The 27,179-nt window shown below is 46.8% G+C and overlaps 1 protein-coding gene across 1 annotated transcript in view; it reads right to left on the reverse strand.

Moving 5' to 3' along the window:
• Positions 1 to 4,554: 4,554 nt before the first annotated feature.
• Positions 4,555 to 27,179, reverse strand: part of LOC130362863 (pulmonary surfactant-associated protein D-like) — a 73,818-nt gene continuing 51,193 nt past the window's right edge. Inside the window, exon 5 of the mRNA XM_056567958.1 lies at positions 4,555 to 5,066. Within this exon, the coding sequence (XP_056423933.1) occupies positions 4,681 to 5,066 (386 nt within the window). The 3' untranslated portion in view covers positions 4,555 to 4,680. The remainder of the gene's footprint in view (positions 5,067 to 27,179) is intronic.

The following is a 27,179-nucleotide window of genomic DNA, read 5'->3' on the forward strand; positions in this document are numbered from 1 at the left end:
TTTTATTGGGGGGGGGCAGTGTAAGGGGGTGTATATGTAGTGTTTTACCGTTTATTTTGTGTTAGTGTAGTGTAGTGTTTTTAGGGTACATTCGTACTGGCATGTTACGGTGAGTTTCCCGATAGGAGTTTGCGCTGCGCCAAAAAATTTGCCGCAGCCCAAACTTGAAGCAGGAAACTAACTGTAAATCTTCAGTTAGGTTCTGTTACCTAACTCAGTATTTTCCAACCAGTGTGCCTCCAGCTGTTGCAAAACTACAACTCCCAGCATGTACTGACAAACCATGCATGCTTAGAGTTGTACTTTTGCAACAGATGGAGGCACACTGGTAGGAAAACCTTCAGTTAGGTTCTGTTACCTAACTCAGTATTTTCCAACCAGTGTGTCTCCAGCTGTTGCAAAACTACAGGGCATGCTGGGAGATGTAGTTCTGCAACAGCTGGAGTTACACAACTACAACTCCCAGCATGCCGAGACAGCATTTTGCTGTTTGGGCATGCTGGGATTTGCAGTTTTGCAACATCTGAAGGGCTACAGTTTATAGACAACTGGACAGTGATCTCCAAACTGTGACCCTCCAGATGTTGCAAAACTACAAATCCCAGCATGCCCAGACAGCAAAGAGCTGTTTGGGCATGCTAGGAGTTGTAGTTTTGCAAGATCTGGAGGGATACAGTTTAGAGACCACTGTATAGTGGTCTCAAACTGCAGTCCTCCAGCTGTTGCAAAATTATATATACCAGCATGCCCAAACAGCAAACAGCTGTTTGGGCATGCTGGGAGTTGTAGGTATGCAACATCTGGAGGGCTACAGGTTAGAGACCACTGTAGCCCTCCAGATGTTGCTAGGCAACTTACCAGTTTCCGTAGGATCCAGGGAGCCGTCCTCTTCTGCCGCACGACGTCGCCACCCGCCGATCACCGTCGACCGCTGCCTCTGGACAGGTAAGTGGATCTTTGGCGCCGGTCCCCTTCGTTTCCCCCTTTCTGCCTCGCCTATTGTGGGTGGGCAGGACGGGGAAAATGAAAATAAACCCCCCCGCCCCCGATCTGCTATTGGTGGTTGCATTTAGACCACCAATAGCAACGATAAGAGGGGTGGCACCTCTGCCACCTCACTCCTATCCCTTCAGGGGGATCGTAGGTGTCTTGGACACCCATGATCCCCCTTATATTCCGGGTCACCGGTTCACCATAGACCCGTAATGACCCGGAATCGGTGCAAATCGCAAGTGTGAATTCATTTGCGCCGATCGCCGACATGGGGGGGTCTAATGACCCCCCCCTGGGCATTTGCATGGGGTGCCTGCTGATAGATATCATGGATACGCCCTTCGTCCTTAAGTACCAGTCCCCAACAGGTTAAATACCCCGCACCTAGTCCTGAGGCGGCATATACATTTTATTTATATCAGCATTGCCGAGCAGCCATTTTTGGCAGGCCACCTTCCCCCTATAACTTTTTATGCATTGCGCATGCGCAATATTGCGGACATCTTTATGGGGCCGCTTTCTCTTATATACCAGTACACGCCACACACTCATATCGAGGAGTGTTGTGGAGTCATAGGTCATTTCTGTCCCAGCAGCTCATTTTGGACAGGTGAATTAGCCTCTTTTCATTGGATAAGCATCATACAAATACTGCACTCGTATCCCCCATTCCATATTCCTAGAGAAAGCCTTCTTGTTGGCGAAAGGCGTCGAAGGTCTGTAGTGGGGCCGGGGCGAGTCTTGTCCACGTGTGTTTACTCCTTGCTGCTATTTGTATGCCTGTTGCACTTTCTTTGTGGTAATATTTGGCCCTTGTCGGCACTTACCTGTTACTGCACCATTTTTGCATTATTGTATGCTTGGCACTTTGCACCTTTTGCATCACAGTGTGCTGATTAGTTCTTTAATTACGTTTATGCACTCGCACTTTTTGAATATAGCAGCCATTACTGTCAGTCAGATACACTCCTTTATTTATTTATTATCCTTTTGGAGGTCCACACTTGTAATTTATCAGATATCTCACCCACTTTGTGCCCCTGGCTACACAGTGAGTATTATTGCTTTTATATGTACTAGTATTTATCTAGAGAGGTATTTTTTTTAAAATAAACTATTATATATGTATTTATTTTTAAATCCGTCTATCATGTAGACTTCTTGATAGAGAGCCCCCGGAGCGGACAGCATGGTAGGGGAGGGGGCACATGACAGGGGGCAGTAGGACACGAGGAGAAAGAGAAGGAAGAAGAGGGCTGTATGAATAAGGGAGCAAGGAATCTAAATCAATTAGGAAGTAAAACTGACCCTAATGAGCAATATTAACAATCTTTTCGGGGGGAGGGGGGGTGCTAACCGGGAGCCAGTACCTTCTCAACAAATATTTGGACAAACGTTATTGATTGTAAAAGCTCTGTGATAGATCCCTATTCCGAAGCCAGTTGGCACACTACTGTTTTGTAATAACTTCTGTAAGTTTAATGAAATGTCAGAGTTTGATGCGTAACTATTACCAAGGGGTGATGAGTTGATTGAGAAACTAGGCCATGCTAGATTTGTCTCAACCCCTGATCTGACTAAATGATATTGGTAGGAACCCCTTGACTGCTGTTACAAAAGATAAAACTCATTTTTCATTTTTACCCCAGACCGTCTTTTCCAATACGTCTGTTTACCCCTCAAACCCCATCTTAGGTAGGTTTCCGCATATTTGGACAATATTTTTATTTTCAGTGACTACTGGGAAAGTAATTTGCCAAAAGTGCAAACTGTATTACATTCTCTTAGGGCAGTGGGATTAACAGCAAATCCTAAGTGTCTTAGGTCTTGAGGATGCATGTTATAGGAAGGCAATGGAAATTTGGGCATATTGAGTAACATATAGATAATTCTTCTGTGATGTCGGGTGAGGGTAATGTGTGAATTAACCTTTTGTGATGCCAGGGCGTGGTTGACCCATACACCACCCGAGGTAGACCAGCTTCTCCTGTACCAGGCATAGGACAAATAATTTATCCAATGCAAGGTTACGGATAACTGGATTTACAGAGGTTGGAAAGGTGGTACAATAGGCTACAGCTCAGATTAGCATGAAGGAGATTCCGGGTGAACTTTGGGAAGTTCATCGGCTTTCTGGGACTTGTAGTGGTATGATACTGTGACTGTCTTGCAGTATGCAACCCATGCTAGACTGTGGTTAATTGAAGGACTAACTTGACTGACTGACTTGCTGGACCTGACTAGAATTGAATCTCCAAGATTTTAGTGCTTACCGCCAGGCTTTGACTTTCACCCAGGCTCACGGGTCAACTTGTAGAAGATGCGTGGTTGCTGGACTAGGCCTCAGGTAGAATGACCTCACAGACTCCTCAGACTTCTCTCAACTGTACCTCAGCATTAACTGCTCTCTGAACTCTAACATCACTCTATAAGGGGCAGGTTTTGAGAAGTCCCATTGGGCAGATAAGTCACATGGTTCACCACTGCATACTCCCCTAAAAACAAGGTCCTTAACAACAGGTTTAAGGTTTAAAGTGACAAGTACATACATAGAAAATACCAATTTATTAAACATTGCACAACATTGCATTTTACTATGAAATATAGAGTCCTGAGGAGTGTGGGCCCAAGATGGACATTGAAGCTGCATCTGCCACACAGGGCAGGCAGGAATACTGAAGAACACTTTATTCTGTACTGAGTCACCACGCTTTGTTTTATCATTTAAAATGTCTAAAGGAAAAACTCTCCTTTTTTTTGCGGATGCTAGATTCTAATTTTGGACAGAGAGACCTCTTGGGGCCCCTCAAACTCTAAGGGTAATTTCAGACGAGTGGCTTTTCCGCGCGTATTTTGCTGCAGATCCGCCGCTGAAGGACCTCTATATGCTGCCTTTACATGTGCCTGCTCGGAGCGGCAATATACTCGCACATCGTGGCAGCTCTCAGCCTAGCTCATTGAGCAGGGGGAGCGGCCACAATGTGTGCAAGTACACCGTACATGCGCAGCGACTGGCACATCGCTTCAGTGTGTCTGTATGTAGCGGTGTATTGCTACTCCGAGCAGCCACATGTAAAGGCACCATACAGAGGTCCTTCAGCGGCGGATCTGCAGCGTAAAATACGCTGTAAATTCGGACGTCTGAACGTACCCTAAGGCTATGTTCACACATCCGGAATGTCCACACAGAAAATCTCAAAGACAGCAATGCATTCTGTGTGGATTCTGCAGAAAGAATGGACAAGTTCAGTGTTTCTGCGGACACAGAAATCGGGTTTGTGGCATGGAAATTTCGCCATGTACACAGTGCAGCAGAATCTCATTGAATACAATAGAACTATGCTGCTGTGGAATTTTCGGCAGGATTCCAATGAGAAATTCTGCACGGAAATTCCGGACGTGTGAACATGGCCTAAGTTCCGGGCAATTTGCACTCCCTAAAGTTATTTCCCTGCATAGATAGATTTCAGGTAATTGAAGGCAAAATACATGTAAATCAGAGCCAAAAGACCCTATTAAAAACAAAAGAGCTATCATATATGTATTACAGTATTTATTGGACAAAAATGTGTTTACATATGATTCATACAGATCTTTATGCTAAGTTCTTTAATTCGTATTTTATATGGAAAGACACATTCATGATTGAAATATTATCTTTACATATGTAACACAGAAACAGAATGACTAAAATTCACAGATGATGAGACGTTTTTCTCCACAAGACTTATCATTCCATTTTCCAGTATCAAACATTTCCACACAGTTCTCCGCTCCATCTTTATTGGGTTCATTGGGGGACCAGTTTGTGTAGATTATGGCTTCACCATTTGGATACGTAAATTTGCCCTCAATCACGATGTCATTTATTCCTAGAAATGGGGAAACTCCATACTGGGTACGGATGGCTAGCACGGCTTGGTTCTCGTCGTTGTTCTGTGGTGAAGCCAGTTGACCTCCTGCCGTGTTACAAGTTACCTTGCCTACGCCATAGACGGCCTGTGTACCATTTGAAACGTAGATTTTGTCACCAACTATCTTTACACCTTTAGAAAGTGCGAAAGCTGAAACAGCTGAAAAAAAGCCACATTGAATAATAAAAAAAATGTTATACAACAAATACCCATTGGGGGAGATTTATCAAAACCTTTCAAGAGGCAGAGTGGTGCAGTTGCCCATAGCAACCAATCAGATTGCTTCTTTTATTTTTTCCCAGGCCTCTTTAAAAATGAAAGAAGTGATCTGATTGGTTGCTATGGGCAACTGCACCACTCTTCCTCTGCACAGGTTTCCATAAATCTTCCCAATTGATTTATAAATCTTAGTTAACTCATCTGGAAGATTTAAAGGAGAATTCTGGCTTTATACATCTTATCCCCTATCTAAAGAATAAGGGATAAGATGTATGATTGCAGGAGTCCCACCGCTGGGGACCCCCACGATCTCTGTGCAGCCCCTGGCATTCTGTGACGTCTCTGACGTCACGTCTTGGCCATGCCCCCTAGTGCCATCACGACAAGCCCCCTCCATTCATGACTATGAGAGGGGGCGTGATGGCACTAGGGGGCTTGGCGGTGGCACGTCCCCATCTCGGAGGCACCACCTGCCACAGAATGCCAGGGGTTGCACAAAGGTTGTGGGGGTCCCCAGCGGTGGGACCCCTGCGATTATATATATTATCCCCTATCCTTTGGATAGGGGATAAGATGTATAAAGCCAGAATACTCCTATAACCTATGCAGAGGAAAAGTTGACCAGTTGCCCATAGCAACCAATCAGATCGCTTCTTTCATTTTTCAGAGGCCTTTTTAAAAATGAATGAAGAGATCTGATGGGCTGCTATGGTCAACTGTTCCTCTGCACATATTTTGATAATTCTCCCCCCATGTGAGCATATATCTCTATGTGTGTCATAATAATCAATTATACTGTAACCTATCCACATAATAGGTCAGTGTTTCCAAGCCAGGGTGCCTTCAGCTGTTGCAAAACTACATCTCCCAGCATGCTGGGAGTTGTAGTTTTGCAACAGTTGGGGACACCTTGTTAGGGAAACAGTGGGATAGGTGATAAATATGTCTCAAAGTTTTTCCCTCAATACACATCCACAGTGAGGTGGATTTGAGGATTGAATTAAGGTTGGGGTCTGTTCACATCACATTTTGATGTGTTTTTTTTTTTTTAAATCAACAGGCATTTTTAGAGAAATATTGGCATCAAGCTATTTGTGAAAAATCACAAAAATGCAGAAAAAAACACAATGTGTGAACACAGCCTCAGGGGAGGTATATGACTACTATATATACTAGTAGCAGACACAGCATAAGAATCTGGGTGGAGAGGGGAGGAGTCTGTGAGCAGCCAAAAATCTGATTATGTGATAATGTTATCCCCTAGTTCACAAGAAGTCAGCTGACCTAGGACAGACCATTTCTTCAGACACATTTAACACTGTGTTTTACGGTGGGTCAGACTGATAATCACATGAGCCAGTTAAAATCATGAAATGTATGGCGGCAGCTGTGCAGGTACGTAATAGATGGAGCTTTAAGACTAGTGATAGTGTGTGTGCATGTGATTGTTTTTTGCCCATATCATGCAATCCTGGAGTGCTTCTTTAAAGGGGTATTCCAACTACCAACACTTTTCTCTTATTATTTAGCCGTGAAAACTTAAAGCGTACCTGTCAGAAAAAAATATATATTACGTTACTCGCTACCTCCTCCTGATCATGTACATGTAAATTTCATGTATCTATCACTGATATTTCACAAAAAAATTGCCTGTTACAGCTGCCCATTGTCTTTTTCCTCTTCCCAGAGGGAGGGGGCGTGTCCCTCTCTTGCCTGCACTGTGATGACTCCACCCCCTTCCTCACTGTTCTCGGAATTGAGCCTGACAGTCCTGCAACCCTTTCCTCTCTAGTTTTATGCTGTATACACACACACACGCACACAATGATTATTGGAGATTGCCTGTAAGACAATATGGTGAGTATATAACTTATATCTCCCTAAATTAGTGCAAAGGTTTAGTGATAAAAGTACAGTGTTTTTTATGCAACATTTTTATATATTTTCCCTTTGTCATTCATTTGCATCATTCTTTGGCAGTCCTGTAATGCTGGGACTTGTAATTTTGGAATAGTTGGAGGTACAATGTTTGGATAACTCTTTTTTACAGCAGTGTTGCCTTCAGCTGTGTGCCTACAACTTTTGCAAAACTACAACTCCCAGCATGCCCAGACATCCTTTGACTGTCCAGGAATGCTTGGAGTTGTAGTTTTGCAACAGCTGAAGGCACATGTTTGGTAAAATGAAAAAGTGTTCCTCCTGCAGCCTTGACAATCAGCCATCTCATGTCCTTGACCCATGGACACACTCATGCTGCTGTGGAACTCATTAGTGTCCCAGGAGGTATGGGCACCCCTAGTGGTGGGATTTTCAAAGGCAGTTTTCTTTAACTCCTTAAGGACCAAGGACGTCCTGTGACGTCCTGGCGTATTCCGGTCCCTGCCGCGCGCCGGGCAGAGATCGAAACCCGATGCCTGCTGAAATCCTTCAGCAGGCATCCAGGGCAAACGCCAAGGGGGGCTATGTAGGCCCCCCATGTCGGCGATCGTCGGAAATCGCGGGGGAAATCGCCCCTGCGATCTGCGGCGATACCGGGCTGATCCGGTCTCTGGGACCCGACCGCCCGGTAATTTTGCATGTTCCCGGTTGTCACAGACAGCCAGGACCATGCTGGAGGCTAGGAGCGAGGTGGCAAGCCTGCCACCTCCTCCTATCCCCTGCGATCCGTCGGTTAGCTAACCGACCAATCGCAGGGGGGGGGGGGGGGGGCGGTTACGTCTTCCCGCCCTGCCCGGCTCCTGGAAGTCCGGAGAGGATGGGAGGAAGACCGGAAGACGCGGCGGGGTACGGGGGGAGTGCTGGGGCCCGGCCCCGGTACTTACCTCGTCCCTGAAGACCCGGATCCCGGCGGCGACAGGTGAGTGGATCTTCAGCCGTCGCCGTAAAGCAACATGCATTGCGGTATTGGGACCCTGTATACTACAACTCCCAGCATGCCCAGACAGCCCTTGGCGTCTGAGCATGCTGGGAGTTGCAGTTTTGCAACATCTGGAGGTCCACAGTTTTGGGACCACTGTGCCCTTCCAGATGTTGCAAAACTACACATCCTCAGCATGCCCTTACTGTCCAGGCATGCTGGGAGTTGTAGTTCTGTAACATCTGGCCCTTCAGATGTTGCAGAACTACAACTCCCAGCATGCCTGGACAGTTTTGGCATACTGGGAGTTGTAGTTTTGCAACATCTGGAAGGGCATAGATTGGGAACCACTCTATAAGTGGTCTGCAAACTGTAGTCCTCCAGATGTTGCAAAACTACAACTCCAAGCATGCTGGGAGTTGTAATTCCGCAACATCTGGCTCTAAAGATGTTGCCGAACTACTACTTCTAGCATGCCTGAGAATGTTTGGGTGTTGTGGTTTTGCAACAACTGGAGGCACACTGGTTGGGAAACATTGTCTGTTTCCTAACTCAGTGTTTCCCAACCCGTGTGCCTCCAGCTGTTGCAAAACTATAACTACCAGCATGCACTGATAGACTGTGCATGCTGGGAGTTGTAGTTTTGCAACAGCTGGAGCCCCCCCCCCCCCCTGTGAATGTACAGGGTACATTCACATGGGCAGGGTGCTTACAGTGAGTATCAGGCTGCAAGTTTGCGATGCAGCAAATTTTGCGCGGCAGCTCAAACTCGCAGCTGGAAACTCGCTGTAATAACCCGCCCGTGTGACTGCACCCTAAAAACACTACACTACACTAACACAAATTAAAATAAAAAGTAAAAAACACTATATATACACATACCCCTACACAGCCCCCCTCCCCAATAAAAATGAAAAACGTCTGGTGCGCCACTGTTTTCAAAATGGAGCCTCCAGCTGTTTCAAAACAATAACTTCCAGTATTGCCAGACAGCCGTTGACTGTCCAAGCATGCTGGGAGTTTTGCAACAGCTGGAGGCACCCTGTTTGGGAATCACTGGCGTAGAATACCCCTACGTCCACCCCTATGCAAATCCCTAATTCAGGCCTCAAATGCACATGGCGCTCTCACTTCGGAGCCCTGTCGTATTTCAAGGCAACAGTTTAGGGCCACATATGGGGTATCGCCGTACTCAGGAGAAATTGCCTAACAAATTTTGGGGGGCTTTTTCTCCTTTCACCCCTTATGAAAAGGTGAAGTTGGGGTCTACACCAGCATGTTAGTGTAAAAAAATAAATTTTTTACACTAACATGCTGGAGTTGCCCTATACTTTTCATTTTGACAAGAGGTAAAAGGGAAAAAAAGCCCCCCAAAATTTGTAATGCAATTTCTCCCGACTACAGATACCCCATATGTGGGCGCAAAGTGCTCTGGGGCGCACAACAAGGCCCAAAAGGGAGAGTGCACCATGTACATTTGAGGTGATTTGCACGGGTATGGCTGATGGTTACAGCGGTTTTGACAAACGCAAAAAAAAAAAAAAAAAACACATGTGACCCCATTTCGGAAACTACACCCCTCACGGAATGTAATGAGGGGTGCAGTGAGAATTTACACCCCACTGGTGTCTGACAGATCTTTGGAACAGTGGGCTGTGCAAATAAAAAAATTTGTACAGCCCACTGTTCCAAAGATCTGACAGACACCAGTGGGGGGTAAATACTCACTGTACACCTTGTTACATTCCTCAAGGGGTCTAGTTTCCAAAAGGGTACGCCATGTTGGGGTTATTTTGCTGTCCTGGCACCATAGGGGCTTCCTAAATGCGGCATGCCCCCCAAGCAAAATTTGCTCTCAAAAAGCCAAATATGACTCCTTCTCTTCTGAGCATTGTAGTTCGCCAGTAGTGCACTTCAGGTCAACTTATGGGGTACCTCCATACTCAGAAGAGATGGGGTTACAAATTTTGGGGGGTATTTTCTGCTATTAACCCTTGCAAAAATGTGAAATTTGGGGGGAAACACACATTTTAGTGAAATGTTTTTTTTTTTTTTACATATGCAAAAGTCGTGAAACACCTGTGGGGTATTAAGGCTCACTTTATTCCTTGTTACATTCCTCAAGGGGTCTAGTTTCCAAAATAGTATGCCATGTGTTTTTTTTTATTTTGCTGTTCTGGCACTATAGGGGCTTCCTAAATGCAACATGCCCCCCAAAAACCATTTCAGAAAAACTTACTCTCCAAAATCCCCTTGGCGCTCCTTCCCTTCTGAGCCCTCTACTGCGCCTGACGAACACTTTACATAGACATATGAGGTATGTGCTTACTCGAGAGAAATTGGGCTACAAATATAAGTATACATTTTCTCCTTTTACCCCTTGTAAAAATTCAAAAATTGGGTCTACAAGAACATGCCAGTGTAAAAAATGAAGATTGTGATTTTTCTCCTTCACTTTGCTGCTATTCCTGTGAAACACCTAAAGGGTTAAAACGCTGACTGAATGTCATTTTGAATACTTTGGGGGGTTCTGTTTTTATAATGGGGTCATTTGTGGGGTATTTCTAAGATGAAGACCCTTCAAATCCCCTTCAAACCTGAACTGGTCCCTGAAAAATTGTGATTTGGGAAATTTTGTGAAAAATTGGAAAATTGCTGCTGAACTTTGAAGCCCTCTGGTGTCTTCCGAAAGTAAAAACACGTAAATTTTATGATGCAAACATAAAGTAGATATATTGTTTATGTGAATCAAAAAAAAGATTTTTTGGAATATCCATTTTCCTTACAAGCAGAGAACTTTAAAGTTAGAAAAATGCAAAATTTTCTAATTTTTCATAAAATTTGGGGATTTTTCACCAAGAAAAGATGCAAGTTACCAAAAAATGTTACCACTATGTTAAAGTAGAATATGTCACGAAAAAACAATCTCGGAATCAGAATGATAACTAAAAGCATTCCAGAGTTTTTAATGTCTAAAATGACAGTGGTCAGATGTGCAAAAAATGGCCGGGTCCTCAGGTGTAAAATGGCTGGGTCCTTAAGGTGTTAAAGTGTACCTGTCGTTAACAAAAACTTTTGATATAATGTAGGAAATACAATTATATGTATATTTGTAAAACACATTGGTTAAAAAATGTGTATATTTATGGGTGAAAAAGTGCTGTGTCTGCAGCTATTGCCTGTGAGGAGTCCAAATACAAGAAGTAAGGGCAGGACAAGCAGGGCCCTGCAGGTCCTCAGTGTACAGAGCCCTGCTTGTCCTCAGTGTACAGAGCCCTGCTTGTCCTCAGTGCACATAGCCCTGCTTGTCCTCAGTGTACAGATCCCTGCTTGTCCTCAGTGTTCAGAGCCCTGCTTGTCCTCAGTGTACAGAGCCCTGCTGGTCCTCAGTGTACAGAGCCCTGCTTGTCCTCAGTGCACAGAGCCCTGCTTGTCCTCAGTTTAAAGAGCCCTGCTTGTCCTCAGTGCCTAGGTCCCTGCTTTTCCTCAGTGCACAGAGCCCTGCTTGTCCTCAGTGTACAGAGCCCTGCTTGTCCTCAGTGCACAGAGCCCTGCTTGTCCTCAGTGTAAAGAGCCCTGCTTGTCCTCAGTGCACAGGTCCCTGCTTGTCCTCAGTGCACAAAGCCCTGCTTGTCCTCAATTCACAGAGCCCTGCTTGTCCTCAGTGCACAGATCCCTGCTTGTCCTCAGTGTACAGAGCCCTGCTTGTCCTGAGTGCACAGAGCCCTGCTTGTCCTCAGTGTACAGAGCCCTGCTTGTCCTCAGTGTACAGAGCCCTGCTTATCCACCCTCACTTCCTGTATTTTACTTGGACTCCTCATAGAGACACACAGGCAATAGCTGCCGGGACAAAAATATACACATTTTTTAACCAATGTATATGACAAATATATACCTATAATGGTATTATCTACGTTATATAAAACGTTTTTGTGACAGGTACACTTTAATAAAATGTGATTTTTTTTTTAAAGAAGAATATTAGTGTGGTAGTCTTGGTGGAAGGATGCAGTGGGGTGTTGCGAGTGGTAGTAATGTAGGGTGCTGGTATTAACCCTTTATTGTCATGATGCCAGGGTGCGGTTTCCTCAATGTAATAGTCCTACCGCCAACTGTCCCATAAACGATAGGGAGGAATAAATGAATGTACACAGCAGAAGTTGAAAACTGGAATAAACTTTACTGCATATTTTATGCAACTGCAGGTAACATAACTGTCTTTTAGAAGAGGACCGTAGTTCAGGTTCCTCACAGGTTTGCTGGGACTTCTGAGTACAATGAGCTTTGGTTTGCTAGCCACTGTGCTACTGAATTTAGGGTAATTTTGAGTTGCAGTAGTGACACAGGATTTGTAGTTTTGAGCTTGATAACTCACGGTTTTGTGGCTGCTGAAGAATAGGCTTCAGGCATAGCTTGAATTGCAGAATTGTGCTGAGATGTGCTTTCTTAAATATCCAGAGGGTAAGGCCCCGTTCACACTATGGAATTGACGCGGAATTTCCGAGCGGAATTCCGCGGGCGCAATTCCACGGTGTGAACTTTAACATTAGTGTGAACGGGTCTCCGCGAGACCCGTTCACACTGCGGAATTTCAGCGGCAGACATTTCCGCCGCTCAAAGTGTTCCGCGCAAAGAAAGAACATGTTCATTCTTTGCGCGGATTCCGCAAGCACTGCATAGTCGTCAATGGTGACGGCTCAGTGCCCCGCGGCCCTAGCGCCGAAGTATTTTCAGCGGCGGCCACCAGGCGGAATCTCCGCTAGCGGAATTCAGCCGCAAGAATTCCGTAGTGTGAACGGGGCCTAAGAGGGCAAAGAACAAAAGAGGAAGATCCCTTATAGGTGGAAGGAACAAAGCTCATTGGTCAGCAGAACCTGTCAGTCCTGACCTAAGGAACTATGGGCATGTCACATGACCCAAAGGTCCTTGAACCTTAGCATAACATATTCATTTAAAGGCACATAACCTCTAAGGTCCTATACATAAATATCCTGAATTAAATACAGTGACCCCCCCCCCCCGACCTACGATGGCCCCGACATATGATCAAATCGACATACGATGGCCTCTCAGAGGCCATTGCATGTCGATGTCAGCATCGAAATACAATGCTTTTTTATGTCGGGGCCATCGCATTAAGTGCTATCCGGCAGCGGAAAATGCTTAAGCTGCTGCCGGATAGCAGCTTAATGTTCCCCGTGTGGTGCCGTGAGTATTACTTACCCCTCCACGATGCTCCCGGGTGCCCTCCGGGTCCAGCGCTGTTCCTCCGGTGTCTTCTCGGCCCTCTCCGGTGACGTCACTACGCTGTTGCGCACGCCGTCCCGTCATCCAATAGGAACGGCGTACTCAGCGGCGTAATGACATCGCTACGCAGGCCCAGTAAGGCCTTGCGGAAGACAATTAAAATTAGAGATGAGAGAATTGAAGGTGATGAACCCAAATTCGTTAGCAATATCAGGAAATATTCGATTTGCAACGAATGCGAATATCACCGTGATTCTATTGCGCGAATTGCTTCATTAACCTCCATTTACTGCGGTGCAGGCTCCAGGGCATCTAAAATGGTGGATCCACATGTCAGTTCATGGGGCAAGGAACGCTGGGGAGGTGGGAAGGCAAGGCGGGAAGGGAATTCGGTGGGATGACCCTGAATCACAAGCAGGATGCAGACTATCAGCAGCCAGTCACCCCTGTGGTATCACAGGCCTATATAATCAGCAGCCATAATTCCGGCTCCTCACTTCATTACAGTACACTGCAGAAGGATTATAGGACACAGAGCCTGTGTGTGTTTTACCACAGAGAAAACTGCATTCCAGCAGCGTTTAACATCCTCCTAGTCACATCAGCATTCTCGTGGACGGAGAGCATTGTTTTTTTCCATGAAAAGGATTTTTACTGCAGCTCCAGGCATTAACCTCCCAGTCACTTTCTTCGGCATAGTATTACAGAGAGGGGCAGATAGCTGTGTTTTGCCTCATACATTTCAACAAGCTGCATCAACTTCATAAACCTTAGCAGAGGAGGCAGGAATAATTTTTCAGCGCAATTCAGTGTCTTTGTTCCACAAAAAATCATCTACTGGTTATACTAGTCTGTAGACGGTATAATACCCAGGAGTCCATTCCTAATAGTCTTTGACAGAGTGCAATTTTGTGTTTAGTACACAGCTTTTTTTGGCTGCAGCACTGTTGTGTACTGCCGGTATTTTACAAAAATATGTTGTTTTTTTTTAAAGGTACTGTATCGCATTTTTCTGCCCTCATCAGTGCATACTGCATACGAACATCTAAGTAGTGTACTATTTTGTACCTGTTAATCTGTCAAGGGCCTACATACTGTGAAAGCACAGACAAAAGTAATCACCGGCTGGTGTTTTACACAAATACAGAGTTTTTAGGCGTACTGTAGCACATTTTTGTCACAGTGAGTGCTCCGGTCTTCACCGCCGGACCAGAGTGCCCGCTGCCTCTGTCCTCTGCTTCGGGGCCTCGCCGTCTCCCGGTCAGACGTACTGACCGGGAGCGCGCGTCTCACAGTGGCAGGGACACGGCTAGCGTGGCGGCTGGTCCCCGCTCACACGCCCCTGTTCGACTTACCTGCTCCCCGCGTGGCGCTCTGCTCTCCTGGATGCCGGCATGCGCGGCCCCACTCTCTAGGGCTTCAGTAAATTTAAAGGGCCAGCGCACCGGTAATTGGTGCGCTGGTTCCTCACCTCCATTGTGGCCCAGCAAGGTCAGCAGCTGGCCCAGTTGACCGCCATGATGCAACTGCTCCTGCCTGCTCAGCAACAGCCTGCACCACCGCCTGCACCTGCTGCATCACCTCCGCCCGCAATTACCACTGGAGCCAGGATCCATTTGTCTCTACCTGACAAATACGACGGAGATCCTAAACTATGCCGAGGGTTCCTGTCTAAGTGCTCTCTTCATCTCAAGCTACTATCAGACCAGTTTCCGTCTGAGCGAGCCAACGTAGCCTTCATCCTCAGTCTGCTCTCCGGCAGGGCCCTGGCTTGGGCTACACCGCTTTGGGAGCGCGCTGATCCAGCCACCGCTTCTGTCCAGAGTTTTTGTCAGGAGTTTCATAGTGTTTTTGAGGAACCTGCCTGGGTTACCTCCGCAGAGACTGCTTTGCTAAACCTGTCCCAAGGAAATTCTACCGTGGGTGACTATGCCGTCCTGTTCCGCACCCTTGCTTCCGAGTTGAACTGGAATAATGAAGCTCTTTGTGCCACCTTTAAGAAGAGACTTAATTGTGACATTAAAGATGTCCTTGCTGCACGTGACCTGCCTACCACCCTGCGTGACCTCATCTTGCTAGCCTCCAGGATTAACAAACGTTTCTCTGAGAGACAAGAGGAACTCCATCTTGAAAAGGAAAAAGCTCGTTCCAAACGCTGCCCTCGTCTGACTCCAGTGTTCCAGCGTCCACCTCTACCTGTCTCAGGGTCTTCCGCTGTGAAGGCCATGCAGGTGGACCGGTCTCGCCTGACCCCTCAAGAACGGAGTTCCGTTGAGACGAGAACCTATGTTTGTACTGCGCTAGTACTGAGCACTTCCTTAAGGATTGTCCTCTTCGTCAATGTGGGAGAGGCATTACTAGGTGTGGATTCTTCCTCTCCATGCCTCATTATATCCATGCAGTCGTTCCTTTCGGCCAAGTCCTTCTTCTCTGCTGCTGCTTTCTTGGATTCCGGCTCTGCCGGCAACTTCATCCACGCCTCCTTGGTAGACAAGTATCAAATTCGTATAACCTGTCTGCCCAAGCCGTTCCTTATTTCTACGGTCAACGGGGAGAAACTCTCTGCTATGGTACAATACCGCACCCAGCCCATGCGGATGGACATTGGGATATTCCATACCGAGACTCTGGAATTTCTTGTTCTTCCCTTCTGCTCCTCCAAACTCCTGCTGGGTTTACCGTGGTTGCAACGCCACTCTCCTGTATTGAATTGGTCCACCGGTGAGATTCTGCATTGGGGTTCCTCTTGCCCTGACCGGTGCTTCAAGCCTGCTCCTATCAAACGGGTCCCGCCAGTTCCTGCGCCACCAGGTCTCCCCAAGCCTTACCATCAATTTGCGGACGTCTTCTGTTAAAAACAAGCGGAGACTCTTCCTCCTCACAGGCCTTATGATTGTCCCATTGACCTGTTACTGGGCTCTACTCCTCCTCGGGGCAGAATGTATCCTCTCTCCCCTCTAGAGACTCAGGCAATGTCGGACTATGTACGTGAGAATTTACAGAGAGGCTTTATTAGGAAGTCTTTGTCTCCTGCTGGAGCCGGGTTTTTCTTTGTGTCTAAAAAGGATGGTTCTCTCCGACCCTGCGTCGATTATAGAGGACTCAATAAAATTACCTTTAAAAACCGTTACCCTCTGCCTCTAATCTCTGAGCTGTTTGACCGTCTCAGAGGAGACAAGATTTTCACCAAGTTGGATCTCCGCGGGGCCTACAATTTGATCCGCATTCGTAAAGAAGACGAGTGGAAGACCGCATTTTACACCCGGGACGGTCACTTTGAGTACTTAGTGATGCCCTTTGGACTTTGTAACGCACCCGCAGTCTTCAAGGAGTTCGTGAATGACATCTTCCGGGACCTTCTCTACACTTGCGTTGTAGTATATCTGGATGATATCCTTATTTTTTCATCCAATCTGGATCAACATCGAGTCCATGTCCGGCAAGTTCTCACCCGACTCAGAAGTAACCGCCTTTATGCCAAAATTGAGAAATGTCTGTTTGAGTGTCGCTCCCTCCTCTGTACCAGCTGTAGAGGACCTCCTTGTGGACTTCACTTCTATTTGGCGAGAGACCCACTCAGCCCTCCTCAAGGCCTCGACCCGTATGAAGAGCTCCAGACCGACAAAAGTCGTAGAGCTCCTCCAGAATTCAGTCCCGGTGACAAGGTGTGGCTCTCCTCGAAGTACATCAGATTTAAGGTACCAAGTTACAAGCTGGGCCCTCATTACTTGGGTCCCTTCAAAGTCAAGAGCCGCATTAATCCGGTGTCCTACCAGCTCCATCTTCCTCCCTCCCTCAGAATTCATAACTCTTTTCATGTCTCCCTTCTAAAGCCTGCTATCTTTAATCGCTTCTCTCCTAAACTTCTTTCTCCCACCCCTGTCACTGGATATTTTTACTGCTAAAGAAATCCTAGCCACCAAGCTTGTTCGGGGGAAAATATTTTTTTTTGGTCGACTGGGAGGGCTGCGGTCCTGAGGAAAGGTCTTGGGAGCCTGAAAATTACATCTTGGACCGCAGCCTCATCCTCAACTTCCTTGGTGCCAAAAAGAGAGGGAGACCTAAGGGGGGGGGGGGGTACTGTCACAGCGAGCACTCCCGTCTTCACCTCCAGACCGGAGCGCCCGCTGCCTCTGTCCTCTGCTCCAGGGCCTCGGCGTCTCCCGGTCAGACGTACTCACAGTGGCCCCTTCCTACCCTTGCCGGATCTTTGTGCCTAGTGCCTTTGAGAAAACGTTCCCTACTGTGATATTGCCTTGCCAGTTGCCGAACCCATTGCTACCGTATACTTGCCTGTGAACCCTTGCTGCCTGCCCTGACCTCTGCTACGTCCGACTACGCTCTTGCCTGCTCCCTGTGTACCACGCTATATCAGCTGCCAGAGAGGTCGAGTTGTTACTGAGGGATACGACCTGGTAGTTACCGCCGCAGCAAGTCTATCCCGGCGGGCTCTGGTGAAAACCAGTAACTGCTTAGAACCGGTCCTCCAGTACAACCCGTGCTATCGCCTCTCTGGTCCAGAGGATCCACTACCTTTCCTGCCGGTACGTGACAATTTTTCTGCCCTCATCAGTGCATACCGCATACGTACATCTAAGTAGTGTACTATTTTGTACCTGTTCATCTGTCATGGGCCTACATATTGTGAAAGCACAGACAAAAATAATTACCGGCTGGTGTTTTACACAAATACAGAGGTTTTAGGCGTACTGTAGCACATTTTTCTGCCCTCATCAGTGCATACCACATACGCACATTTAAGTAGTGTACTAATTTGTACCTGTTCATCTGTCATGGGCCTACATACTGTGAAAGACAGACAAAAGTAATCACCGGCTGGTGTTTTACAAAAATACAGTGTTTTTAGGAGTACTGTAGCGCTTTTGTATGCCCTCATCAGTGCATACCACATACGTACATCTAAGTAGTGTACTAATTTGTACCTGTTAATTTGTCAAGGGCCTACATACTGTGAAAGTCCAGGCAAATGTACTCACCGGCTGGTGGTTTAGTCTGATTCTTTTTTTAAGTGTACTGTAGAGCATTTTTCAGCCCCCATCAGTACATACCACATACCTACATCTAAGTAGTGTACTATTTTGTACCTGTTAATCTGTCAAGGGCCTAGATACTGTGAAAGGCCAGCCAAAAGTGCACTCCTGCTGCTGTTCTAGACAAATACTGTTTTAAGCATAGTGAAGTTTATTGTACTCCCTTCATACACGCACTAAGTATGTTAGGTAGAGAAGTGCCAGGATGTGCACAGAGGAGTGACAGAGGCCTAAATCCTTCCGGCAGAGCTCGCAGCAGACTATGGGCGTGTGGCAGCAGGAGTCGCAGCAAGAGGCCAGAGCTCCCGTTATCAGCTAGCGGTCGTGTCTCGACCAGAAGCCCATCTGCCGTTGTAGATTGGTTAACAAGGTCATCCATTTCATCACAAGTGACATCTGACACCCCCAGTCAACAGTCGGTGGGTTCCTCAGACGCAACCACAGTTGGCATGGCCCAGGAGCAGCATCTGTCCTCCCTTTGCCTCTGTCCTATGCTGTTCCCTCCTCTACAGAAACAGAAGTATCTTATGCTGTGGGTTCAGCTCCACTATTCACTGAGGACGATCTAATAGAGGACAGTCAGCAGCTAATGCCCAGCCAAGAAGTGGAGGAGACATCCGCTGCTTCCATCGCTAGGCATGCAAGTAGTGATGAGGAGAGTGGCATGGGAGGTGGTGTTGCCAGTGTTCAGGGTCCTGAAGCAGACACTGTTGAGAAACCTGAGGAGGACATCAGTGACGTACAGACACTTGTTGATGATGATGAAGCTGATCGCAATTGGGAGCCGGGTGCAGAAGAGGCTTCATCATCATCAGGAGAAGAGAGCTGCAGGTTTCCCATGAGGCAGCAGCTTAGCCAGCAAGGCAGTAGCATGGTTGGCAGTCAGCATGGTGGCAGAAGTGGAAATTCTGGAGCCAAATGTGCCCGGGGTAGACCACCTGCTTTGCGGCAGCCTACCTTCCCAGGAGGTAGTGGAACAGGGATTCCTGGAGACAGCGGCAGTAGCAGTCAAATAGTGTGGACTGTTGGTGGGAAAATCATCTACTCGGCGGTGTGGCAGTTTTTCATCAAGCTTCCGAAGGAGGTTCACATAGCCACATGCAAGACATGTCGGCAGAAGGTGAAGCGTGGCCAGGATCCCAAAGTTGGCACCACGGCCCTGCGTCAACATATGCTTCGCCACCATAAAGTGGCCTGGGAGAACCGTGGCTCTGATGTAGTGGTCCAGCCTGCTCCATCACCCAGTGGCCAGCCGCTCCCTCCTTCAGCCAGCCAAGGCTCCACCACCTCAGCCGAAAGGAACTGTGTGTCATACCCTCTGTCTGCCTCTCCAGATGCTCCTGCTCCTCCTACTTTTAGTCAGCCAGTCAACAGTATGCGCTCACTCATCCAACAGTGCAGAAGCTGAATGTGCTCCTGTCTAAGTTGCTGGTGCTGCAGTCCCTCCCTTTTCAAGTGGAGGACTCTGCACCTTTCAGAGAACTGATGGCTTGTGCCGAGCTGAGGTGGAGAGTGGCATGCTGTAATTTCTTTGCGAAGAAGGCAGTACCAGCCCTGCACAATTTTGTGGAAGAGAAGGTGGTCCAGTCCTTGAGCCTGTCGGTGTGTACCAAAGTGCACGGTAGCACCGACGTGTGGAGCTGTAACTACGGTCAGGGACAATTTATGTCCTTTAAGGCTCACTGGGTGAATGTGGTTCCTGCACAGCCACAACAGCAACTTGGACAATTCACACCGCTTCCTCCTCCACGCTCTCAGCCCGTTGGTCGTGTGACAGTGTGCGACTCTGCCTCCTCATCCTCCACCGTGTCCTCAACCTCTACTGCCCAGACAAGTCTCAGTGGCCCTTCAGCATACCATGTGTGCAGGGCACGGCGGTGTCACGCTGTTCTTCAAATGGTTTGCCTTGGCGAAAAGATTCACACAGGGGAGGAACTGCTAAATGTCATTCATAAAGAAATTGGAGCATGGCTTACTCCATGAAAACTGGAAATGGGAACCATGGTGACCGACAATGGGAAGAACATCTTGGCCACTCTGCGTCTGGGAAGGCTGAGCCATGCGCCCTGCATGGCACACGTGTTCAATCTGATTGTGAAGCAGTTCCTGAAGTGTTCCTCCATTTGCATGAAATCCTAACAATGGGAAGGAAACTTTGCATGCACTTCAGCCACTCGTACACCTCAAAGCATACCCTCCTTGAGCTGCAGCGTCAGAATGATATCCCACAACATAGTTTGATTTGTGACATTGCCACACATTGAAATTCCATCCTCCATATGTTGGACCGACTGTACAAACAGAGAAAAGCCATCACCGATTTCTTGATGATCCAAGCGGATAGGGGTACAACCCTGTGTAACTTCAATGCGAACCAGTGGCAGCTCATATGTGACACCTGCCGTTTGCTCAGGCCCCTTGAGGAAGCCACATTCTTAGTAAGTCGCCAGGATTACGGGATGAACGACGTCATTCCACTGCTTCATTTCTCACAACACGTGTTGAAAACGATGGCTGGTCAGGGCACTGGAGACGTGGCGCCTACATCTCACGGCCACATGAGCCCTGTGGGGGCTGAACTGGAGGAGGAGGGGGAGGGGGACAGTGGAGCACAGTTTAGGTTTTGCCAAATGGCCGTTTTTTCTAGTAATCTGACAGGAGAGGTGGAGCAGCCAAAGGAGCTAGACGGTTATGAGGAAAGCGAGACAGAGGACCCAGACACACCGTGGCATTATGCAGTGGAGATGGAGGCAGGGAGTCCCTCCAAGTCACTTAAACAAATGGCACGATGCATGCTCATCTGCTTGCGTAGTGACAACTGAATTGTCACCATTCGGCAGCGGGATGACTTCTGGTTCTCCACCTTATTGGACCCTCGCTACCGTCACAAAATAGGGGCCTTTTTTACACCCACTGAAAGGGAGGACAAAATGACCTACTACAGAGGCCTCCTATGTAGTCAGTTGGCCATCAGTACCATCGTCCATCCTCTCACAGGTCTGAATCGGGAGCCCCCTGTGCTCACCTTCCACTGCCATGGCTGCTGGGGAGGGGTGGCAGGAGCAGTATCAGCTCCATCAGCAGCAGCCTGAGTCTACAGTCGCTGATGAGTAGCTTTCTTCACCCGCATAGTGAAGCAACTCATCAGCAGCAGGTACACCTGGAGCAGGACCTGAACCAGCAGGTGGTGGCATACCTTGACATGCCCATGCCAACACATATTGAAGATCCGCTGGACTTCTGAGCAGCCAAACTTGATTTGTGGCCGCAACTAGCAGAGTTTGCCACAATCATAACTACATGCACGAAAATTAATATGTTTAAAAATTTCCTCTTCTGACCCCTATTACTTTTTTATTTTTCCGCATATGGAAATGTATGAGGGCTCATTTTTTGCGTCGTGATCTGTTGTTTTTATCAGTACCATTTTTGTTTTGATCAGACTTTTTGATCTTTTTTTATAAATTTTGTTATGGTATAAAAAGTTACCAAAATACGTTATTTTGGACTTTGGATTTATTTTTTTATGTGTACGCCATTGACCGTGCGGTTAAATTAACGATATATTTTTATATTTCAGACATTTACGCTTGCAGCGACACCACATTTGTTTATATTTTTAGTTACATAGTTTTTTTTAATGGGAAAAGGCTAAATCAAATTTATTAACACTTTATTTTCACTTAGGAGACTATAACATTGCACACACTGATTTCCTACACTGATCACTGCCAGGCAATAGCATGGCATTGATCAGTGTTATCGCTGCTCCTGCCTGGATCTCAGGCACGGAGCAGTCATTTGGCGAACGGACAACGAAGAGGCAGGTAGAGATACGCCTCACGTCCTGCAAGCTGTTCGGGACACCGCGATTTCACTGCGGCAGTCCCAAACAGCACCACTAAGCTGCCAGGAAGGTTTCACTTTCACCTCAGACACGGCTATCAACTTTGATTGCCGCATCCGAAGGGTTAATACTGGGCATCACCACGATCGGTGATGTCCTGTATTAGCCGCGGGTCTCGGGACCGACCCGATATGACGCGGGGTCACGTGTGACCCCGCGTTATATTGCAGGACATAAATACTCCGGTGGAAAACATTTTTTTTTTTATTCAACTGGTGTTAGAAAGTTAAACAGATTAGTAAATGACTTCTATTTAAAAAATCGGTATCTTTCCAGTACTTATCAGCTGCTGTATACTACAGAGCAAGTTCTTTTCTTTTTGAATTTCTTTTCTGTCTGACCACAGTGCTCTCTGCTGACACCTCTGTCAATGTCAGGAACCGTCCAGAGCGAGCAGATCCCCATAGCAAATCTCTCTGGGATAGTTCCTGACATGGACAGAGGTTTCAGCAGAGAGCCCTGTGGTCAGACAAAAAAGTACACTACAACTTCCTATGTAGTATACAGCAGCTGATAAGTAGAGATGTCACGAATTGTTCGCCGGCGAACGGTTCCCTGCAAACATAGCTTGTTCGCGTTTGCCGCGCCGTGCGAACATATGCGATGTTCGATCTGCCCCCTATTCGTCATCATTGCAGTAAACTTTGACCCTGTGTGTCACAGTCAGCAGACACATTACATCCAATCAGCAGCAGACCCTCCCTTCCAGACCCTCCCACCCCTCTCACGGACTCCATTTTAGCTTCATTCTGAAGCAGCATGGTTAGAGAGAAGAGGGATAGTGAACCTGTTCCTGATTTAATAGGGAAAGTGCTAGTTAGGTGGTTTATTCAGGGTCCACTACACTCCTGAAGCACTAATCGGATCTCTGCTCTAAGGACAGCACCCAAAAAAGCCCTTTTTAGGGCTCAAACATCAGTCTGCATTTTTTTTTGTTTCCCCCTGTGTACTCTATTTGCTTTTGCCTGCCTGGCAGCGTGTGTGGCAGGCTCCCTCACAGGGTATATTGTGCCCACTTGCCCAGTGGCACCACTCATATCTGCTGTCACAATAGCTTGCAATATAGCAGTAATATAGCAGTCAGCTTCTTTCACCCGTGTGTTTTGCTGGTTAAAAGGGGTACTCCTGTGTAAAACTTTTTTTTCTTTCAAGCAACTACAGTATTCAGTGTCCACAAAATCTCTGCTGTAAGGACAGCACCCAAAAAAAGCCCTTTTTAGGGCTCAAACATTAGTCTGCATTTTTTTTCCAAAAACACTTTTTTGACTGTGAAATAATAACAATCAGTTTCCATCACACAATTGCGTTTCAGGGCCTTCAAGGGCACATTGTTACACCAGTGCTACTCATATATGGTGTAACAGTAGTGTACATTTTAAACAATATCACTTTTTTGACTGTGAAACAATAACAGTCAGTTTCCATCACACAAATGCACTTCAGGGCTCAGTGTTACACCAGTGCTACTCATATATGATGTAACAGTAGTGTACATTAAAAAAAAAAAAACACAAAAAAAACTTTTTTTACTGTGAAATAATATCAGTCACTTTCCATCACACGAGTGCGTTTCAGGCCTGCAAGGGCACAGTGTTACACCATTGCTACTCATATATGGTGTAACAGTAGCAGTGGCGGATCCAGGGGGGGGCAACGGGGCAATTGCCCCCCCCCCGAGATTGCTGCCCCCCCCCCCGCTCCCTAGCATGGTGGAGCCGAAGCTGTAAGCTCCGGCTCCACCATTCACTAACCTTACACACACGCTGTGCGTACACAGCGTGTGAGCTGCGGGGACGAGATCCACTAAAGGCCGGCGCGATGACGTCACATCATCGCGCCGGCGCCTGGAGGACCCGTCCCCGCGGCCTGCATACTGGAAGTAAAGGTATGCTCAGGGATTAGGGATATGCGCCATTGTTAGGAGGGGGGGGGGGGGGTCAGAGAAAAGGGAATATTTCATGAGGGTCTGCAGGGCAAAGCATAGGGGGCATTATATGTGAAGAGCACATGACAGGGGGGCCCCCTGTCCTGTGCCCTTCACATATAATGTCCCCTGTGCTGTGCCCCTCACATAATGCCCCCTGTGCTGTGCCACACATATAAATTATATGTGTGGGGCACACAGCACAGGGGTCATTATATGTGTGGGGCACAGCACAGGGGGGCAATATATGATATAATGCCCCCCTGTCCTGTGCCCCTCACATATAATGCCCCATGTGCTGTGCCCCTCACATATAATGCCCCCTGTGCTGTGCCACACATATATATTATATGTGTGGGGCACAGCACAGGGGGCATTATATGTGTGGGGCACAGCACAGGGGGCATTATATGTGTGGGGCACAGGACAGGGGGCATTATATGTGTGGGGCACAGGACAGGGGGCATTATATCATATAATGCCCCCTGTTCTGTGCCCCACACTTATAATGCCCCCTGTGCTGTGCCCCTCACATATATTGCCCCCTGTGCTGTTCCCCTCACATATATTGCCCCCTGTGCTGTGTCCCACACATATAATGCCCCCTGTGCTGTGCCCCTCACATATAATTCCCCATCATGCGCCCCTCATATATAATGCCCCCATCATGCGCCCCTCACATATAACGCTCCCTGTGCTGTGCCCCTCACATATAATGCCCCCATCATGTGCCCCTCACATATAATTCCCCCATTCTTTGCCCCTCACATATAATGCCCCCATCATGCGCCCCTCATATAGAATGCCCCCTGTGCTGTGCCCTTCACATATAATGCCCCCATCATGCACCCCTCACATATAATGCCCCCTGTGCTGTGCCCCTCACATATAATGCCCCCATCATGCGCCCCTCACATATAATGCCCCAATCATGCGCCCGTCACATATAATGTTCCTGTCATGTGCTCCAAACATATAATGCCCCCTGTGCTGTGCCCCTCACATATAATGCCCCCTGAGGGGACAGGACATGGGGATTTATATGTGAAGGGCACAGCACAGGGGGCATTATATGTGCGGGACGCATGATGGGGGCATTATATGTGCGGGACGCATGATGGGCGGTTTATATATGAGGGGCACATGTATATGTGAGGGGCAAAGAATGGGGGCATTATATGTGAAGGGCACAGGGGGCATTAAATGTGTGAGGCACATGACAGGAGCATTATATGTGAGGGGCACAGCACAGAGGGCATTATTATGTGGGGGGAACAGGACGGGTCATAATTATTATATGTAGGGGTACAAGATGGGGCATTATTACTATATGTGAATGCACAGAGTGTTTTGCCTTTCAGAAGTATAGTGTATATTATGAGGAATTTCTGGGGTGGTACATTTTTTAGGGGCCACAATACATTGCGGTATTTTACTCAGAGGGTGCACTGCACAGCAAGTTATATTCAGAGAGTGCAGTGTGTGGTAGTATTAGATTTAGAGGGCACAGTATGTGTTAGTATCATATTCAGTGGGTACAGTGTGTGATAGTATTATATTTAGAGGGTGCAGTGTGTGATAGTATTATATTTAGAGGGTGCAGTGTGTGATAGTATTATATTCAGAGGGTGCAGTGTTTGGTAGTATTAAATTTAGAGGGCACAGTGTGTGGTAGTATTATATTCAGAGAGTGCAGTGTGTGGTAGTATATTTAGAGGGCACAGTGTGTGATAGTATTATATTCAGAGGGTGCAGTGTGTGATAGTATTATATTCAGAGGGTACAGTGTATGGTGGTATTATATTCAGAGGGTACAGTGTGTTGTATATTCAGGGGGTACAGTGTGTCAGAATTATATTCAGAGGGTGTGTGCCAGTATTATATTCAAAGAATACAGTGTTTGGCAGTATTATAATAATTATTGTTTTCATATAGAGGATCAGAATGTGCTGACATAGTGAGGAGACGTCTGGGCATCAAGTTCTGCAGAGAGAAGATTTAGCTGGAACAAATCCTGGCGGTATGTACCAGCTGAATTAGATAAGGAAAGACTATAGAGAAGACGTCACCTGTAATCACTGATATCATTGTGTATTCTCCTCACTATAGAGAAGACGTCACCTGTAATCACTGATCTCTATAGTGAGGAGAATACACAATTATATCAGTGATTACAGGTGACGTCTTCTCTATAGTGAGAATACACAATGATATCAGTGATTACAGGTGACGTCTTTTCTGTAGTGAGGAGAATACACAATGATATCAGTGATTACAGGTGACGTCTTCTCTATAGTGAGAATACACAATGATATCAGTGACTACAGGTGACGTCTTCTCTATAGTGAGGAGAATACACAATGATATCAGTGACTACAGGTGACGTCTTCTCTATAGTGAGAATACATAATGATATCAGTGATTACAGGTGACGTCTTCTCTATAGTGAGGAGAATACACAATGATAAGACGTCACCTGTAATCACTGATATCACTGTGTATTCTCCTCACTATAGAGAAGACGTCACCTGTAGTCACTGATATCATTGTGTATTCTCCTCACTATAATCACTGATATCATTGTGTATTCTCCTCACTATAGAGAAGACGTCACCTGTAGTCACTGATATCATTGTGTTTTCCCCTCACTATAGAGAAGACGTCACCTGTAGTCACTGATATCATTGTGTATTCTCCTCACTATAGAGAAGATGTCACCTGTAGTCACTGATATCATTGTGTATTCTCACTATAGAGAAGACGTCACCTGTAATCACTGATATCACTGTGTATTCTCCTCACTATAGAGAAGACGTCACCTGTAGTCACTGATATCATTGTGTATTCTCCTCACTATAGAGAAGAGGTCATCTGTAATCACTGATATCATTGTGTATTCCCCTCACTATAGAGAAGAGGTCATCTGTAATCACTGATATCATTGTGTATTCCCCTCACTATAGAGAAGAGGTCATCTGTAATCACTGATATCATTGTGTATTCTCCTCACTATGTCCCATCAGAGCTGGAGTTACTTGTAAGTTCTGCAGTTATGATGGGTGAAACA

This window comes from Hyla sarda, chromosome 3 (assembly GCF_029499605.1).
Source record: "Hyla sarda isolate aHylSar1 chromosome 3, aHylSar1.hap1, whole genome shotgun sequence".
Taxonomy (NCBI): Eukaryota; Metazoa; Chordata; class Amphibia; order Anura; family Hylidae; genus Hyla; species Hyla sarda.